This window comes from Thalassophryne amazonica, chromosome 8 (assembly GCF_902500255.1).
Source record: "Thalassophryne amazonica chromosome 8, fThaAma1.1, whole genome shotgun sequence".
NCBI lineage: Eukaryota > Metazoa > Chordata > Actinopteri > Batrachoidiformes > Batrachoididae > Thalassophryne > Thalassophryne amazonica.
In genome coordinates this window covers 1149166-1164503 of record NC_047110.1, presented here as the reverse complement: position 1 = coordinate 1164503, position 15338 = coordinate 1149166, and the positions used below count along the sequence as shown (strand labels likewise).

The following is a 15338-nucleotide window of genomic DNA, read 5'->3' as shown; positions in this document are numbered from 1 at the left end:
CATTTCAGGTGCAGTGAGGAGAAGTTGATCTAGAGTAGAAAAAAATGCACCGCTTGCTCTGCTCGCCTGGACTGTCCATGAGCTCAAAAAATAAGTCCTTAATTTTAAACAAAAACTCTTCCATGTTCTGAAATGATGAGTCCTCCGTCTCTGAAGAAGACTCATCCTCCAGGTCTTCCCCCTCAGCGTCATTGTCTACTGGTGAGCAAGAGGTTTGCAGATATTGCTCAGGGTGCTTCAACCAGTCAGGCAGCCTCTCTGCAGCAAATAAATTGTCCAACCCCTCAAGGTTGAGGAAAAAGCTGTAAAGCCAGGTGCTTACTTCTATCACTTCCCAAGCCTGATCAAGGTAGTCAAATTTCTCTCTCAGGGAGTAGGCACTGGCAGAAACAGGTTAAAAAAAGGAGATGTAGGTGAATACCTCTTTAATTGCTGACATGTTCAGTTCTGGATTTGAGTCTGTGACCTCCTGGTACTGGCCCGATTGTTCTGTCAGGACCCATGATGGATTGACACCGGAAGCAGTAGGAGACCAATACAAAACTCACAGACATGGCTGGTTGTGATGAATAAGAGGCTTTATCTTGTAACCAGGCAGTAGATTCAGTGCACAGGTAGTCAGATAATGAGGCAGAGGTATCAGACAGGGTACAGACTAGGATGTGGTCAATAATACGAGCTGAGGTCATACAAATGGCATCGAGGAGTATCGCAGGCAAAGACAGAGGCAGAGTCAAAATACGTACAAGCTGAGTTCAGGAGTAAGGCAAGGCGGAGGCCGGAGCAAACAAGCAAGATCAAAACAGTAAGAAGCAAACAGAAAACCATAGGAGTGAATGCAAAAAGAACTAGGACCTAAACCCTGAGCCGGGGCCGAGCATGACATTTGGAATTTTTTCCAAAAATATTTTCATTCTACATAACTGGTTTGTTTGAGTTCATTTCTGAACATATTTTAAAATGTGTATTTAAATCAATCAAATAAAAGTCAACCAAAGTGTTGTGAAAGTGTAGGAACACGGACCCACAACAGGGGGGCGCAAATGAACGGACAATGGAGGAGTCAAATAACACTGTTTTTACTGTTGTGAAACAGGCACAACAAATACAACCGATTACAATATGGAGATTGAGCTTAATTACAACGGTGTCGTGTGGGCAGGCTCGACGATAGGAGACGTCTGTCCAAGTCGAACCGGAACCAACCCGATTTCCTCTGCCACCGAACCCCGGGAATACTGGAGCCGCCAAGTCCCGAATTCCCAGGTGGCCACTGCCTCTGCTCGTCGGATCCGGTACTGCTGGCAGGAAACAGAAACAGTCAGGTGTGGATGCGGCTGCACCCAGCAACACGGAGGGTGGAGAGTCCACCTCCACCCCTCGTCAACAACAATCAAGAAATGTAGGAAGGTGAGTACTTATCCAAATGCTGTCTGGTAGTCAGCAGTCCTACAGATAATCAACAAGAATACACTTAAAGTCACACGTATGTGTAGGCTGAGATTGTTACCTCTTTGGTAAGGCGATATCTTGGCAAATGAGGTGGAGATGCCGTCCTGCTGATATACCTCCTTATTGATTGGGATCAGCTGTCTCCAGTGATGGGTGACAGCTGTCATCCTGGCTGCTCCTGTAAGGCGGCAGCGCCCTCCGGTGCCTGGAGCCCGCACTCCAGGCAGGGCGCCCTCTAGTGGTGGTGGGCCAGCAGTACCTCCTCTTCAGTGGCCCACACAACACAAAGTTTATTTATATTGCCCTTTCCACAGCCCAGAGGGTGACCAAAGTGCTACACCATCACATAAAAACATAAAGAATAACATAAGACACTAAGCAAATTTAAAAGACACATCAAAAAATATGCTAGAGCTGACTGAAACAACTAAGAGTTAATCGATTAAAATCGATTATTAAAATAGTTGTCAACTAATTTAGTCATCGATTAGTTGCTAAATAACTTTGTTTTACCGCAAATGTTTCGTTTCTTCCATATAATCAACCGAGCTTTGCTTTGAATCTTGAACCAATGAAGGAGTGCTTCGAGCTGCTGCTTTGTTGGTTTCATTTGTTTTATTTCGCTTTATCTTAATTTTTTCCCCACTAAAACCCTAAAGAGCACATGTCTGTGAGGAATATTTACCTTTTTATGTTAAACTGACCTGTTATGGTCTTCTGAAACAGTTGATAGATGTATTTTATGCTAATGCCGATGCTAACACGTTAGCATGTCTATGGCATTTTCAATGTTAAAGTTAGCATTAAGCTGCTTCAAGTATTTTAAGTTTTCAAATAATGTTCTGTTGTTAAATAAAGTGATGGAAGGAGAGAAAAATTGTTTCCCTGGCACATTTTAAAAAAATTATTCCGATTAATCGATTAATCGTATCGAAACCCCATCAGATTTATTGATGATCCAAATAATCGTTTGTTGCAGCCCTAAACTATACATCTTTTGTTTGTGCAAAATCCATTCTAAAAAGGATGGTTTTTAATATAGATTTAAAACGACCCAGTTCAGTGGTAGTGCGGATCTTGGGGGGCTTGTTCCACAGTCTGGGTGTGGCCACAAAGCCCGGTCTCCCCATCTGGGCCTCGGAACCTCAAGTGCACACTGGTTAGAAGATCTCAAAACTCTGGTTTGGTCCCAATGTAACAGCAGCTCGGCTAAGTATGGTGGGGCTTAACCACTCAGAGCTTTAAAAACAAACATAAGACGTGCTGCAGCATTTTGAACCAGTTGAAGTCGACAAAGGGAAGACTTGGAGACTCCAACGTAAAGCCTGTTGCAATAGTCCAGGTCAGAACTAATAAAAGCATGAATGGCTTTTTCCAGATCTACACAATTTAAGAAAGGCTTCACATTTGCTAAAAGTCATACTTGATAAAAGCTTGATTTGACCACAGAGTCTCTTTGTTTGTAGAAATTAAAACCACTGTCAAACATCCCCCCAAGATTTCTGGCAGTGGGTTTAACCAACAATCCCCCAACATCCATTATCTGTGAACCACCAAACAGAATACACTCAGTCTTGTCCTCATTTAGGTGCAGAAAATTCAAAGGCAACCACTGCCTTATTTCTACGATACAGCTGACCACACTGCCCCCAGTGATTTGGGGGGAGGTGTAGATTTGAATGTCGTCTGTATAGCAGTGGAACAACATATTGTGGTTTGCAATGATTGATCCGAGTGGCAACATATACAGGGAGAAGAGAGTGGGGCCAAGGACTGAGCCTTGCGGAACACCACAAGCAAGAGAACCACTCGAAGAGGACAGGTCACTAATCATTACAGAAAAACATCGATCAGAAAGATATGATGCGAACCACTTCAGAACAGTGCCATCGAGTCCAACATTTTTTTTTTAAACGGGACAGGAGGACTGAGTGGTCAACTGTATCGAAGGCAGCTGTCAGATCCAGCAGCGCTAAAACCATGGGGCGCTTAACGTCTACTGACAATGCAATGTCATTATGAGCTTTTAAAAGAGCCCATTCAGTGCTGTGACGGCTTCAGAACCCGTCACAGCATATTATTTTCTAAGAACGACTGTAACTGTATAAAAACAACTTTTTCTAAAACCTTGGACATAAAGTGAGAAACAGGTTTAAAATGCGATAATATAGAGGGATCAAGCTGTGGCTTTTTAAGTTGTGGACAAACCAGAGCGTGTTGAAAAGCAACTGGTAGAGATCCAGTGGTGAAGCAAGAAATTTATAAAACACGCTAAAAAGGGCCCCAGAACATTAAAAACTTCCAGCAATAACTTAGTCGGGACAATATCAAAAGGGCCGTTTGTAGGTTTCAGTGGCTACACCACTTTAGAGAAAGAAGAAAAAGAAACAATTTCAAATGGCTCAAACTCAGCAGGAGGAAGTGAAACAGCTGGTCAGCACTGATACTGTCGCTGGCAAGTTTCCTTATTCTGTCAACTTTTTCAGTGAAGAAATGAAGAAAGTCCTCACAAGTACTGACTGAGGCATCAGTCAGAACATGTGTGTGTGTGTGTGGGCGAGGGTGTTAACAACTAAATTAATAGAGTTAAAAGAGTTCTGGGGCAATGACTGTTGCTCCAAATCACATTTGACAGATACTGACATTTTGCCTCCCTCATTGCCCGCTGACAGTCACTGAGGCAGTCTCTCAGCATCTCCTGGAAACCTGTAGTTCTTCCAGCGTCTTTCAGCTTGTCGGCACTGCTGCCTGAGGACACGGACAGTGTCATCAAACCAGGGATCAGATCTCGGATTGGCTGATTTTTGTCAAAAAGGAGCCATTGAGCCCAGAATCCGAGAGCAAGTGATGTGGAAGAGAGACAGAATGTTCTCAGGGCTTGAAGAAGACTCCACACTATGAATGTCCAGATTCTGAGTGTCTGTGAAGGCAGCAGCAAATTCACCAGCTGTTGAAGAGGTGAGACTGTGGTGTCAGTGAGGTGTGTCACGAGGTTTACAGGATGTTAGTGATGCTTCAGCCTCAAAAATAATGGAGAAGTGATCGGAGAAGGCGGCTTCAGACACCTCGGTGACGGAGGGCGGCTTCAGACACCTCGGTGACGGAGGGCGGCTTCAGACACCTCGGTGACGGAGGGCGGCTTCAGACACCTCGGTGACAGCCACTGAGAGCCCATGAGAAATAATGAGATCCACAGTCTGCCCGTGATGGTGCGTAGGACCATCGACCAATTGAATTAAATCGAAAGAAGTGAAAGTTCTTCTAAACTCAGAGGCAAAGTTATCAGAAGGGCAACAAATATGAATGGTAAAATCTCCACAAATTGAAAGTTTATCATAAATGGGACAAAATTCTGATTAAAAACTCTTGTTGAGCAGGCAATAACACTGTAACGTCCAAACTGAGGCTGAACTACACTATCCACAATGCTCCCTGCGTCGACCGGCCAATCGTGTTTTGCGCTTAATAATGATGTCATCAGCAAGCAACAGCCAGTCTGTTTGATTTTAGGGTTTACAAATGTTTTTGACTGTTAAACTTTGCTCACTTTGCCAGAAAAAAAATGTTATCAGACTGAAAGTTATCAGAACTAAATTTATCGGAAGATAATTGGTCCGATGATTGTTTTAAAAGTTATCGGTTATCAGATTAGCTGAACAGTGCCCACCACTGAAATCCCATGGTGCATTGCAGCACAATGTCCACTGTTTACTGGTTAGCTAAAATTGCTAATTTCTCAAAAAATATTTGTTCTATCAACTTTCCATTTTCGCAGTGTTTATCCTTGACCCAAAATACATAAGCATACCAAACAGAAAATGTCAGCTCTACCCAGTTTCGCCGTGATCGAAGGCATACACACACACCAACTGGCTATTATACAAATAATGAATTTTTATGAGTTCAATGGTACGAATATTTCATGAGGAATTAAATATTAATTCCATTGAAAGAATGTAAAAACATTCATTACTTGTTTTACATAACAGCTGAAATAGATCCTTGTCATTTGATATTTTATTACTTTTAAACAACAGAAAAGGGACTTACATTTTGGTGTTCCACTGCTGCTAAAGTCCAAAATGTGATGTGTTGTCCAGTGATGCTGTGCACTGACTTCAGACTTCCATAAAAAAAAAAATAAAAAAAAGACTTTGTGTAGTTCCTCAGTCCAGCCGAAAATCACATCAGCTTTTCATCTGAACAGCTCTTCATGTATCCAGACGGTTTACAGCGGAGTGGATTTTGTGTGTGTGTTTGTGTGTATGTGTGCGTTACAAGAATTAGCAGTGTCAGTTAGCTCAATCAAATCATGTCTCAGAGTCATTGTCCCCTGCGGGCACGCACATGGGTCACGCGCAACCGGGTCGGCGCTTGTGCACGCGTGTACTACCAAAAAAATACTGTGTACATCCTCGGTGCAGTGAAAAAAAAGAAATCATGTCACAAATTAGTCCAGCTTTTTATTCTTTCTTCCTGTTAGCCTCCAGACAGCATAGTGGATTTGTTTTGTGTGTGTGTTACAAGAATTAGCAGCATCAGTTAGCTCAATCAAATCATGTCTCTGAGTTGTTGTCCCCGCGCGCATGCATACACACACACACGGGTCACGCGCAACTGGGTCGGTGCTTGTGCGCGCGTGTACTACCAAAAATAAAGACTGTGTAGATCCTCAGTGCAGTAAAAAAAAAAAAAATCATGTCAGAAATTAGTCCAGCTTTTCATTCTTTCTTCCTGTTAACAGCCTCCAGACAGCACAGTGGATTTGTTGTGTGTATCAATCAATCAATCAATTTTTTTATATAGCGCCAAATCACAACAAACAGTTGCCCCAAGGCGCTTTATATTGTAAGGCAAGGCCATACAATAATTATGTAAAACCCCAACGGTCAAAACGACCCCCTGTGAGCAAGCACTTGGCTACAGTGGGAAGGAAAAACTCCCTTTTAACAGGAAGAAACCTCCAGCAGAACCAGGCTCAGGGAGGGGCAGTCTTCTGCTGGGACTGGTTGGGGCTGAGGGAGAGAACCAGGAAAAAGACATGCTGTGGAGGGGAGCAGAGATCGATCACTAATGATTAAATGCAGAGTGGTGCATACAGAGCAAAAAGAGAAAGAAACAGTGCATCATGGGAACCCCCCAGCAGTCTACGTCTATAGCAGCATAACTAAGGGATGGTTTAGGGTCACCTGATCCAGCCCTAACTATAAGCTTTAGCAAAAAGGAAAGTTTTAAGCCTAATCTTAAAAGTAGAGAGGGTGTCTGTCTCCCTGATCTGAATTGGGAGCTGGTTCCACAGGAGAGGAGCCTGAAAGCTGAAGGCTCTGCCTCCCATTCTACTCTTACAAACCCTAGGAACTACAAGTAAGCCTGCAGTCTGAGAGCGAAGCGCTCTATTGGGGTGACATGGTACTACGAGGTCCCTAAGATAAGATGGGACCTGATTATTCAAAACCTTATAAGTAAGAAGAAGAATTTTAAATTCTATTCTAGAATTAACAGGAAGCCAATGAAGAGAGGCCAATATGGGTGAGATATGCTCTCTCCTTCTAGTCCCCGTCAGTACTCTAGCTGCAGCATTTTGAATTAACTGAAGGCTTTTTAGGGAACTTTTAGGACAACCTGATAATAATGAATTACAATAGTCCAGCCTAGAGGAAATAAATGCATGAATTAGTTTTTCAGCATCACTCTGAGACAAGACCGACAAGACCTTTCTGATTTTAGAGATATTGCGTAAATGCAAAAAAGCAGTCCTACATATTTGTTTAATATGTGCTTTGAATGACATATCCTGATCAAAAATGACTCCAAGATTTCTCACAGTATTACTAGAGGTCAGGGTAATGCCATCCAGAGTAAGGATCTGGTTAGACACCATGTTTCTAAGATTTGTGGGGCCAAGTACAATAACTTCAGTTTTATCTGAGTTTAAAAGCAGGAAATTAGAGGTCATCCATGTCTTTATGTCTGTAAGACAATCCTGCAGTTTAGCTAATTGGTGTGTGTCCTCTGGCTTCATGGATAGATAAAGCTGGGTATCATCTGCGTAACAATGAAAATTTAAGCAATACCGTCTAATAATACTGCCTAAGGGAAGCATGTATAAAGTGAATAAAATTGGTCCTAGCACAGAACCTTGTGGAACTCCATAATTAACTTTAGTCTGTGAAGAAGATTCCCCATTTACATGAACAAATTGTAATCTATTAGACAAATATGATTCAAACCACCGCAGCGCAGTGCCTTTAATACCTATGGCATGCTCTAATCTCTGTAATAAAATTTTATGGTCAACAGTATCAAAAGCAGCACTGAGGTCTAATAGAACAAGCACAGAGATGAGTCCACTGTCCGAGGCCATAAGAAGATCATTTGTAACCTTCACTAATGCTGTTTCTGTACTATGATGAATTCTAAAACCTGACTGAAACTCTTCAAATAGACCATTCCTCTGCAGATGATCAGTTAGCTGTTTTACAACTACCCTTTCAAGAATTTTTGAGAGAAAAGGAAGGTTGGAGATTGGCCTATAATTAGCTAAGATAGCTGGGTCAAGTGATGGCTTTTTAAGTAATGGTTTAATTACTGCCACCTTAAAAGCCTGTGGTACATAGCCAACTAACAAAGACAGATTGATCATATTTAAGATCGAAGCATTAAATAATGGTAGGGCTTCCTTGAGCAGCCTGGTAGGAATGGGGTCTAATAAACATGTTGATGGTTTGGATGAAGTAACTAATGAAAATAACTCAGACAGAACAATCGGAGAGAAAGAGTCTAACCAAATACCGGCATCACTGAAAGCAGCCAAAGATAACGATACGTCTTTGGGATGGTTATGAGTAATTTTTTCTCTAATAGTTAAAATTTTGTTAGCAAAGAAAGTCATGAAGTCATTACTAGTTAAAGTTAATGGAATACTCAGCTCAATAGAGCTCTGACTCTTTGTCAGCCTGGCTACAGTGCTGAAAAGAAACCTGGGGTTGTTCTTATTTTCTTCAATTAGTGATGAGTAGTAAGATGTCCTAGCTTTACGGAGGGCTTTTTTATAGAGCAACAGACTCTTTTTCCAGGCTAAGTGAAGATCTTCTAAATTAGTGAGACGCCATTTCCTCTCCAACTTACGGGTTATCTGCTTTAAGCTACGAGTTTGTGAGTTATACCACGGAGTCAGACAATTCTGATTTAAAGCTCTCTTTTTCAGAGGAGCTACAGCATCCAAAGTTGTCTTCAATGAGGATGTAAAACTATTGATGAGATACTCTATCTCCCTTACAGAGTTTAGGTAGCTACTCTGCACTGTGTTGGTATATGGCATTAGAGAACATAAAGAAGGAATCATATCCTTAAACCTAGTTACAGCGCTTTCTGAAAGACTTCTAGTGTAATGAAACTTATTCCCCACTGCTGGGTAGTACATCAGAGTAAATGTAAATGTTATTAACAAATGATCAGACAGAAGGGAGTTTTCAGGGAATACTGTTAAGTCTTCTATTTCCATACCATAAGTCAGAACAAGATCTAAGATATGATTAAAGTGGTGGGTGGACTCATTTACTTTTTGAGCAAAGCCAATAGAGTCTAATAATAGATTAAATGCAGTGTTGAGGCTGTCATTCTCAGCATCTGTGTGGATGTTAAAATCGCCCACTATAATTATATTATCTGAGCTAAGCACTAAGTCAGACAAAAGGTCTGAAAATTCACAGAGAAACTCACAGTAACGACCAGGTGGACGATAGATAATAACAAATAAAACTGGTTTTTGGGACTTCCAATTTGGATGGACAAGACTAAGAGACAAGCTTTCAAATGAATTAAAGCTCTGTCTGGGTTTTTGATTAATTAATAAGCTGGAATGGAAGATTGCTGCTAATCCTCCGCCCCGGCCCGTGCTACGAGCATTCTGACAGTTAGTGTGACTCGGGGGTGTTGACTCATTTAAACTAACATATTCATCCTGCTGTAACCAGGTTTCTGTTAGGCAGAATAAATCAATATGTTGATCAATTATTATATCATTTACCAACAGGGACTTAGAAGAGAGAGACCTAATGTTTAATAGACCACATTTAACTGTTTTAGTCTGTGGTGCAGTTGAAGGTGCTATATTATTTTTTTCTTTTTGAATTTTTATGCTTAAATAGATTTTTGCTGGTTATTGGTGGTCTGGGAGCAGGCACCGTCTCTACGGGGATGGGGTAATGAGGGGATGGCAGGGGGAGAGAAGCTGCAGAGAGGTGTGTAAGACTACAACTCTGCTTCCTGGTCCCAACCCTGGATAGTCACAGTTTGGAGGATTTAAGAAAATTGTCCAGATTTCTAGAAATGAGAGGTGCTCCATCCAAAGTGGGATGGATGCCGTCTCTCCTAACAAGACCAGGTTTTCCCCAGAAGCTTTGCCAATTATCTATGAAGCCCACCTCATTTTTTGGACACCACTCAGACAGCCAGCAATTCAAGGAGAACATGCGGCTAAACATGTCACTCCCGGTCCGATTGGGGAGGGGCCCAGAGAAAACTACAGAGTCCGACATTGTTTTTGCAAAGTTACACACCGATTTAATGTTAATTTTAGTGACCTCCGATTGGCGTAACCGGGTGTCATTACTGCCGACGTGAATTACAAGCTTACCAAATTTACGCTTAGCCTTAGCCAGCAGTTTCAAATTTCCTTCAATGTCGCCTGCTCTGGCCCCCGGAAGACAATTGACTATGGTTGCTGGTGTCGCTAACTTCACATTTCTCAAAACAGAGTCGCCAATAACCAGAGTTTGATCCTCGGCGGGTGTGTCGCCGAGTGGGGAAAAACGGTTAGAAATGTGAACGGGTTGGCGGTGTACACGGAGCTTCTGTTTAGGGCTACGCTTCCTCCTCACAGTCACCCAGTCAGCCTGCTTTCCCGACTGCTCGGGATCTGCCAGGGGGGAACTAACGGCGGCTAAGCTACCTTGGTCCGCACCGACTACAGGGGCCTGGCTAGCTGTAGAATTTTCCACGGTGCGGAGCCGAGTCTCCAATTCGCCCAGCCTGGCCTCCAAAGCTACGAATAAGCTTTGGAGGTATGTGTGTGCACGCACGTGTGCGTGAGCATGTGCGTGCATGCATGTGTGTGTGTGCACAGAGTGCAGTGGTACCAAATGTATGGAACCAAATTTGCACACTAAATGGAACAAAGTTGCACTCCAAATGCAATGCAGCACAAATGGGACAAATTAATCCATGTCATATGACACACAAAGCACCAATCAAATGACAAGGATCCATTCAACCATTATATAATACAATACAGATGTTCCCCCTTTAAAAAGTGGTGCAGAAGCTTCTGTTGAATCAGAAAAAGTTGCCAGTCTTAAAAAAAAGTTTCAGCAGTGTGTAAATTTTAAGGAGGTTGGATGTTTTTGCCCAAATTATGTTACTGTAAATCAAATATTGATCAATCAAAGAATAATACAGGGTCAATGGACAAGCCTTATCTACAAAATGTCTGAGTTTGCTGATGATTCCAAATGATCTTACTGTTTTTTTTTTTACCTCCGCCAAGGAGGTTATGTTTTCGGTTGCGTCTGTTTGTTTGTTGGTTGGTTGGTTTGTTAGCAGGATTACTCAAAAAATCCTCAACGGATTTCAGTGAAATTTTTACCAGGGGTGTATCTTGGCCTAACTTAGAAGTCATTAAATTTTGGTAATGATCCGGAACACGATCCGGATCCAGTAATGTTTTTAAGGATTCTTTATCACTGCAGGATAGGGCCAATTTCAACAGTTTTGCATCTAACTTCATGAAGACGGGTCACAAAGGGTGAACAAACATTAAGTTACGACGCAATAATTTAGCATTTGTTTCTCCTCATTGAATAAACTTATTAGAAAATAATTTAAAAAAACTTGTGTAGTTTATGCAGTTTCTCTTTATAAATACATTTGCTGAAGATCTAAGGGTTTAACCACTGAATCTGAAACATAACTGTAGATGCGTGAAATGACGTGGAATGAGTCTCTTTGCCAAACGGTATTCCATGTGACGTCAGTGACCCTATGGCCTTGGTGGAGGTTTGCGCTCTCCAAGTGCTTCTAGTTGTGGATAAAACTAATGTGTTGTTTCTGGTTCAAATTCTCATCCACTTCAATGCCTAAAAATTTGACATGGGATGAATTTAATTTCCTTCAATTGAAACTCTAGTATAGAGTTTGAGCAGCGCAAGCTGATATGGGTTTATCTTCATCTACCCATCTGTAAAAGCCGTCTAAAGCACTTTAGTATTTCTGTCCTTCTCCCTAATCAACAGAAGCTTCTACACCACTTTTTTTAAAAAAACTGAACATTCTCACAGTATACAATATAAATATTCATTAGATGTGTGTGTTTATTGACAAAAACATATTCTCACCTTTATGTTTACCATCAGCATTTAGAAATTTGTTCATATTAAATTTACAGAGTCATTCATATAACACCAAACACAATAGTCATCTTCAGCTTCCTTTCTATAAAACTAAACATGGTCTGTTTTCCATCAGATATTGTGTCGTACAAATATGGAATGATAAATGAAATGTAACAGAGAGCTCATCATCACTGCAAACTTTTAAAAGAAAAGTGCCTTTACATTTAATTCATGAAGCTTAGTTTTGTTTTTTAAGTCTTAAATTTGTTCAATTTTTTGGTCTTTTTTTTTTTATTTGTATGCATGCATAACGGACTTTTCTGACTTTCTCAAGGTCAGAATGCAAGCTTGCACAGAAAGCTCAAACTGCCGGTCACTCTGGTACTGCCGCATTCTGATCTAATGGCTGCACTTACATAAGAAACATAAGAACAGGTACATAAGAAAGGTGGCCTAATGAGTTGTAAATGAATAATTAAATTTGGCACAGAATAGGAGGTGGGAGAAAAGGCTGGATTTTCGAGTGTTAAAAGTTCAAAACTTCAATTCAAGAAAAAATAAATTAAAAAACCAACCCCTGTGCAGTTGTCATGGAGGAGGAAACTGTCAATAGAGATGAAAACCGTTATTTGTACCACATTGTAAACATGTTAACTTCTGCTCTCAAGTTGGATATTTTAAAATGGCCTTCTATGGGAATGTGCTCTGATTTGAAATCAGCCTCATCTGGCCAGTTAAGGAACTGCACTTCCTGGTTAGGGTCAAATTGTGAGTTCTAGTGATGCTGCTTGGTGCTGAGGAACAAACACCACACAAATTTTACTTTTTGCATTAGCTCCACCTACCCAAACCACCTTTGGCAGACCAACCACTGCTTGATGATGTAAAAAGCACCACTCGCTCTGCAGTTTGGGATTCTATGAGATGGGCTTTTATGTAAGCCTTTATTTTCACCTCATTTAGCTGAATGAAAATCGTGGTGGAATTGTTAATATTCATGATTTCGTCTCTTGCAGACATGTTCGAGCAGGTCAAAAACAAAAACATCCCTACAGACTGTGCAACTTCTGCTACAGAATCTGAGGAGGAAGCTGCCGAATAAAACAAAACAAAATCAAGGTGCACTTGAATTCCTCAGTCAGATGTTCTGGTGTATTAAAGTGTTGAATCAGTCTGTTTAGTTTGTACAACTACTGCCCCAACTGTCAGTATGTATGTGGTGGATAAGGCTGAACTCACTGAAAGCAAAAGCTAAAACATAATGGCAAAAATGTGATTTCTTCACATTCTGTAGATAATTAATTTTTTTTTTTTTTTTTTATCAGATTCTACATGTTCCACTTTTAAGCTACCATCATACTGTTATTTAAATTTTCAAGGCCAACACCCATGTATATGGAGTCAGACAATGAGCCTTTACATGTTATGGCATTAACACAGCTTAAATCTGAACTTAGAATTCAGATTGTCTGTCAGCAAGCGATGCCATATTTTTCATGTTTTTTTCTTGTCAACTTCATTTGTTTGTTAATATTCATCCATTCCTGTGTTTCAGGCCTGCAACACATCAAAAAAAAAGTTGGGATGCTGAAGCATTTGTAATGTTGCCCCTGATTCTCACACCACTTAAAAGGCATTTTGGCATTGAGGACACCAAGCAGTGAAGCGTTTCAAGTGTTATTTAGCCCCCTTCTTCCTGCAAAGACGTCTGAAGGTGTACAACACAACTGGGTCGTCACTGTTCCACACATTCTCCATTTGGAGCATTTGGGACTGCAGGCAGGTCCCAGTACCAGTACCCTCTTCTACTGCAGCCATGCCTTTATAATGTGTTCAGACTGTGGTTTTGCATTGTCCTGTTGAAAATGCACAGACATCCCCGGAAAAGATGTTGTCATGAAGGCAGCATATGCTGCTCTAAAATCTCAGTGTATTTTTCTACATTAACGCTGCATCACAGAGTGTAAATGACCTTTGACAAGGGCACTGAGACAACCTCAGACCCTAGCAACCCCCCAGGCAGGCCATTTAGCCAATAACCATCTGCTGCAGCCAGATGAAACATGACCGGGTCCATGACCTTTTCCAGCTACCGGGGTCCTCAATGAACAGTGATCCTCCTCATCTAGTCTCTCTCAGTAACCTCCCATCTGATACAAAGTTATTCCAGTGAAACCCAAGGATCCTTGGAAGAGACCTAGTACCAAAGACATCCTGTTATCACATCAGGTCAATGGTTCATGTGCAAGTTCCACAACCATACACTAAGCCAGGCAGCACTCGGGCCCTAAAGACTTGGATGTTGGTTCTCATGCAACAAAGTCAGCATCGCCATCTGTCCACTGACTTCATGACTCCATAAGAACTTCCCAGATGCCTCTGGATCTCAAAGGCGGAGGAGCCAGAGACATGAATGTCACTGCCAAGATAAGTGAATGTGTCTACAAGTTCAACTTATTAAAAGCCTGAATCTTAGTCCTGATGCAGGACTTTTGCAAACACAGACACACTCAGTTTCTCAAGCGCTGCAGTCAGAGTATCCACTGATTCCACAAAGATCACAACATCCTCTGTGAAGTCAAGGTCAGGAAACCTTTTCTTCCCAACAAAAGTACCTGAATCATCATTTTCATCAACCGTACCCAATACCCAGTACAGCCAGTCCACCACAGAGTCCAACAGCCAGTCCAGCACCTTGTCCATCACCGGGTTCATGCAGACACTAAACAGTCTTTACTGTTTTACTTTTGAATTGTATCTGAGGACAATAATGGAAACAGGATTTTTTTCTGCTCTCCTCACTGACAGTTTGTAATTTACGCCCCCCCCCCCCCCCAAAAAAAAAAAACCCAAACCACATTTTTCTCTGACCTGCTCCAGTTGTTTTTATTACATTTTGACAGCATAAAGTTCCAGAAACAAAACACACAGTTTGTTGTTGAAGCTCATATTTTATATCTCATAACGTACTAAATTTAAACAGATTTTAATTTCTTTTAGTCTTTAGCGAAGAAACAGTGACGTCAGCAACAGGAAGCTTGTTTCGAGGCTCCGCCCCTGCGGGAGGCGGCAGCGGCCAGAAGCGGCGCTGTTGTTGCGTCTTTAAAAGTCTCACCTGGTGTCTGCTGTCGGCGTCCAGCTGGATCGCGGACTTTGCCAGTTTCATGGCACTTTGAAGCGGTTTCACGTCGCCGTCCGCTGCAGCCATGAGTCCACGCTTCCGCGTCGTTCTTCTTCGTTTATTGCTTTAAGGGCGGTTAACCAACGTCGTGCTTCAGTAGCGCCACCACACAGGCAGCTGTGTGACACTGCAGGCTGCTTCCGTTACAGCGTCAGTCGACCAAAGTGCTGGACATAATTTAAAAATGGGCACCAATTTACCCCAAATCACAAATAAATACATTAAAAATAAAAGACAAATTACAACAGGCGATAAAACAAATAAAAGACACAGTAAAATAAAGAGTAAAAAGTAGAAGGAAACAGATGTAATCA

General features: G+C 41.6%; 1 protein-coding gene across 3 annotated transcripts in view; it reads right to left on the bottom strand.

Moving 5' to 3' along the window:
• Positions 1-15103, bottom strand: part of vps9d1 (VPS9 domain containing 1) — a 130532-nt gene extending 115429 nt beyond the window's left edge. For all 3 annotated transcript variants that reach the window (XM_034175667.1, XM_034175670.1, XM_034175669.1), the window contains exon 1: positions 14959-15103. In XM_034175667.1, the coding sequence (XP_034031558.1) occupies positions 14959-15051 (93 nt within the window). In that variant the 5' untranslated portion in view covers positions 15052-15103. The remainder of the gene's footprint in view (positions 1-14958) is intronic.
• Between the last annotated feature and the right edge of the window lie 235 nt (positions 15104-15338).